The 4220-nt window shown below is 37.5% G+C and overlaps 1 protein-coding gene across 1 annotated transcript; it reads right to left on the reverse strand.

Moving 5' to 3' along the window:
* Positions 1-1271: 1271 nt before the first annotated feature.
* Positions 1272-2618, reverse strand: LOC136028505 (putative ankyrin repeat protein RF_0381). The gene has a single exon (XM_065706348.1). It carries the CDS (start codon positions 2616-2618, stop codon positions 1272-1274), a length of 1347 nt encoding a protein of 448 aa, XP_065562420.1.
* Positions 2619-4220: the final 1602 nt, after the last annotated feature.

Below are 4220 nucleotides of genomic sequence, written 5' to 3' on the forward strand. Positions count from 1 at the left end.
CTAATATTTTACAAGCTAAAAAGGTTCATTCATTTCACTAACTGTGTTTACTAAAAATTGGAATAATTTATAATTGCGTTATTTGCCTTCTCTGCAGCAAATCTTGTAGTTCTTTTGGGATTGGGCTTGTTTTTATTCGTTCCTGTTTTATTTTGAATTAGATTATTTTCTATAATTAATTTTGTATACATAGGGTTGAGTGTGTATTCACACAAGTCTCTATTTAGGGATGTATTATTATTTAAATTTCGGTTGACTTCAATTGCCTCGTGGACAGTTTGTTTGATTCCTAGGTCATTACTAATTAGAATTGTTTCGTCAAATAGAACGTAATGGTTGGATTTTCAAAAATATGAGACAAATTTTCTCAGGCTCGTAACTTTTGATGAGTAAGACTAAATTTGATGAAACTTATATATATATCCAACTCACCCCAATATCACCAGATACGGTCGGAATTTAAAATGAAAGCTCTGAGACATGAGGTCCTTCTAAATATTAAATTTCATCAAGAACCCATTATCCATCCGTAAGTTGAAAACACCTCATTTTTTCAATTTTTCCTCTCCTCGTAAGTTAACAAAACCTTTTTAAGTGTAATAATAGACTTCAGGCCCAACCCTCTTTTTTTTCTGAAATACATCCAATAGTTAATCTAGATATTGACATTTTATTTAAAACCAGTCAAAGGTTGAATAATTGCCTTTAAGGTTCACGAACCCCCTGCCTTTGGTTCAAGGGATGTAGTTTATGCAAGTTGCCTGTTAACATATGATATAGGACAGGGGACATATGACTAGTTTCCTGTTAACATATGTAAGTAAGCTAAGGTATTATTTTTTGTTCTTCACCATCAATGATCTTGACAGGCGTTTATATCGTGACTTTAACAAACGAACAATCACAACAAGGTTGAACATTTAAAGATTGTAACTTGTGTTTTACCCAATGATATTGCGTCACATGTTTAGAATACTGAAAAGCTAAGTTCATTGGTTCAGTTGCGCGATGAGTCAGTTACGCAAGGGTTCAGTTTCAAGGTGGTTTAGTTGCAAGGTGGTTCAGTTGGACAGTGATTCAGTTGCACGATGGTTGAGTTGTACAGTGGATGAGTTGCACGGTGGTTGAGTTGCACGGGGGTTTAGTTAGTTAAATGGGCTTGAGCTGAAAGAGGGTTCAGTTGCATGAGGGTCTAGCTAAATGAGATTCAGTTGATCAGTGGTTTAGTTACACCAAGGTTCAGTTTCAAAGGAGTTCGCTTAAATGGGGCTTCAGTTACTCGGTGGTTCAGTTACATGAACATATTTAATTATATATTGTCTCAAAGTTTCTGGTATGTTTATACTTTGAAATTTGTTGGTTATGTTATCATAATATAAATGCTCCCTAATTACATCCCGGCACAGTGATTTGAGTGAACCGTCAGAGTCATTGAAGGCTATTCTCCACAGTGTCTTGACACCCCCTATTACCTTTGGGTTGGCTCCATTACTTAGCAGCAGATGACAAATATCCGGTGTGCTTTTTCCAGCAGCATAATGCAAGGCAGTTTTCTTGTACCAGTCGACTTCAATATTTGGGTCGGCTCTATTGATCAAGAGATAAAGACATATATCCAGTGTTCCTTTTTCAGCAGCATAATGCAAGGCTGTCTTGCCGTGGATGCCACTTTTTATATTTGGGTCGGCTCCATTGCTCAAAAGCAGCTGACAAATATTTAGTTTATCTTTCATAGCAGCATAATGCAAAGCTGTCCCGTTAAGCGAGCCACCTTTTATATTTGGGTCAGCTCCTTTGCTCAACAGCAGCTGACAAATATCTACTTTACCTTTCATAGCAGCATAATGCAAAGCTGTCCCGTTAAGAAAGCCACCTTTTATATTTGGGTCAGCTCCTTTGCTCAACAGCAGCTGACAAATATCTACTTTACCTTTTAGAGCAGCATAAAGCAAAGCTGTCCCGTTAAGCGAGCCACCATTTATATTTGGGTCGGCTCCTTTGCTCAACAGCAGCTTACAAATATTTAGTACTCCTTGTTCAGCAGCATAATGCAAGGCTGTCTTGTCGTTGAAGCCGCTTTTTATATTTGGGTCGGCTCCATTGCTCAACAGCAGCTGACAAATATTCAATGCTCCTTGTTCAGCGGCATAATGCAAAGCAGTCCTTTTGACTGCTTTGAAGCCACCTTTTATATTTGGGTCGGCTCCTTTGCTCAACAGCAGCTTACAAATATTCAGAACTCCTTGTTGAGCAGCATAATGCAAAGCTGTCTCTTTAAGCAAGCCACTTTTTATATTTGGGTCTGCTCCATTGCTCAACAGCAGTTGACAAATATAAAGTTTACCTTTTTTAGCAGCATAATACAAAGCTGTCTCGTTAAGCCAGCCACCTTTTATATTTGGGTCGGCTCCATTGCTTAACAGCAGCTGACAAATATCAATTTTACCTTTTTCAACAGCATAATACAAAGCTGTTTTTTCCTCATTGTCTTTCAGATTTGGGTCTACCCCACTGTGTAGCAGCATTTGGAGAATATTCAATTTCGTATCTTCTTCTTTTATCTCTTTCAATAAGGCGTTTTTCAAGTTCGATGCTTTTGAAAATCTGGTAACCGGCATTTTTGAATTTCTATTTGAATTTCTACATATGGATGTAAAATATATAGGGAATATGACGTCATGTTTTTTTACACATCTCTGATGCCGTTATAAATGATTTTAAGTGAAAATTACGTCATTTTATCTGCAGGTAATGTATTAACCATACTATTACATCATATAGAAAGCATTTGTCATCAGACCATTATTAAGCCTTAAAGTACTTTTGTCAGAAATTACTCATTAGAACTGTTTAAGTATGTCATGTATCAATATTAGTCTTCTAAGAGGAGAACCCCTGGTATTGCCTATTGGAAAGAACCTTGTACCTTCAATGTATTTTCTTTTCGGACACTTTGTACGAAGTGGGTAGTCTTACAAGCTCAAGAGATGGCTCATTTGATTAAATATGTTAAAGATTCTGTAGCCTTTGGAAGAGTTAAAAGTTATTGGTGACCAGTGACCAGTTACCTTCCCCAGACTTTAAGCTAACCCGGAGCCTATTAGCCGCTCCCTATCTTATAAGGTCACATATTTATTAGAACGCTTCTGCTCAAAATAACCAAGCGTTCCAATAAATGTGCATATATTGATGACCTAGCCCCTGGAGCACCTGGGAAAGAGCGGCAAATTATGGAAATTACCAATCGTTTATAAGTAGATTTTAAAGAGGAAAATAAGAGGGGGTGCATCTTTGATCTTAGTTGTCCGATAAGCTCAAAAATTAAAACACATAATTTCTTGGGAGGTTGAAGGTGTAAGGGGTACAGAAAGTGGCCAATTTTCTTTCATCCCCGATCACTCTCGAACTGTTCGAACAGTTAGTTCATTGTCCAAGATGTCCAAGATATATATATATATATATATATATATATATATATATATATATATATATATATATATATATATATATATATATATATATATATATGCTAGCTGTTGGGGTGGCGCTTCGCGCCACCCCAACACCTAGTTGGTGGGGGCGCTTCGCGCCCCCCCCAAGCCCCCCCAAGCGTAAGTCGTTACGCGCCATAATAGTTACGCGCCATTGTAGTTGTGTCCCTATGTCCCACCTGTGAATATAGATAGATATATATATATATGGTTTTAACTACGTAAAACTTGCGAATATACAACATTCTTTGCTGTCCCATTGTCTTTGCATATAAATAGATTGTCAGGTTTACCGACTCTTGAACATGCAACATATAATGGTCCATGGGAAAACAATCCGTATTCAGATCTATACCTCATGATTCTAATGATTGCCCTTGAGCTTTGTTGATGGTGATTGCTAATCGACCATTCCCTGTCCCGGTGTCCCGGTCGTCATTTACATCCCCCTGTTTCCTCCGGTGTCCCCGTTTTAGTTGTGTCCCTGTGTCCCGGTCGTCATTTATATTCCCTGTGTCCCGTCGTCATTTGTATCCCGGTGTCCCGGTCTGTATATACATTCGTTTTTTAGTTTTGTTTTTCTCCTTTAGTTTTTTCCTTTTTTTTTCTTTTTTAGCTTATTTAGATTTTTAGATTTTTTAGTTTTTTTATTAGTTTTTAGTTTTTTTTCTTTTTAGTTTTTTTGTCCCGGTCGTCATTTATATCCCCCTGTTTCCCCCGGTGTCCCCG

Source organism: Artemia franciscana, chromosome 6 (genome assembly GCF_032884065.1).
Source record: "Artemia franciscana chromosome 6, ASM3288406v1, whole genome shotgun sequence".
NCBI classification, from domain to species: domain Eukaryota; kingdom Metazoa; phylum Arthropoda; class Branchiopoda; order Anostraca; family Artemiidae; genus Artemia; species Artemia franciscana.

Bases quoted from the DNA above. Each gene is read 5' to 3' on its own strand.
- LOC136028505 (XM_065706348.1), bottom strand. From the start codon at position 2,618: ATGCCGGTTACCAGATTTTCAAAAGCATCGAACTTGAAAAACGCCTTA.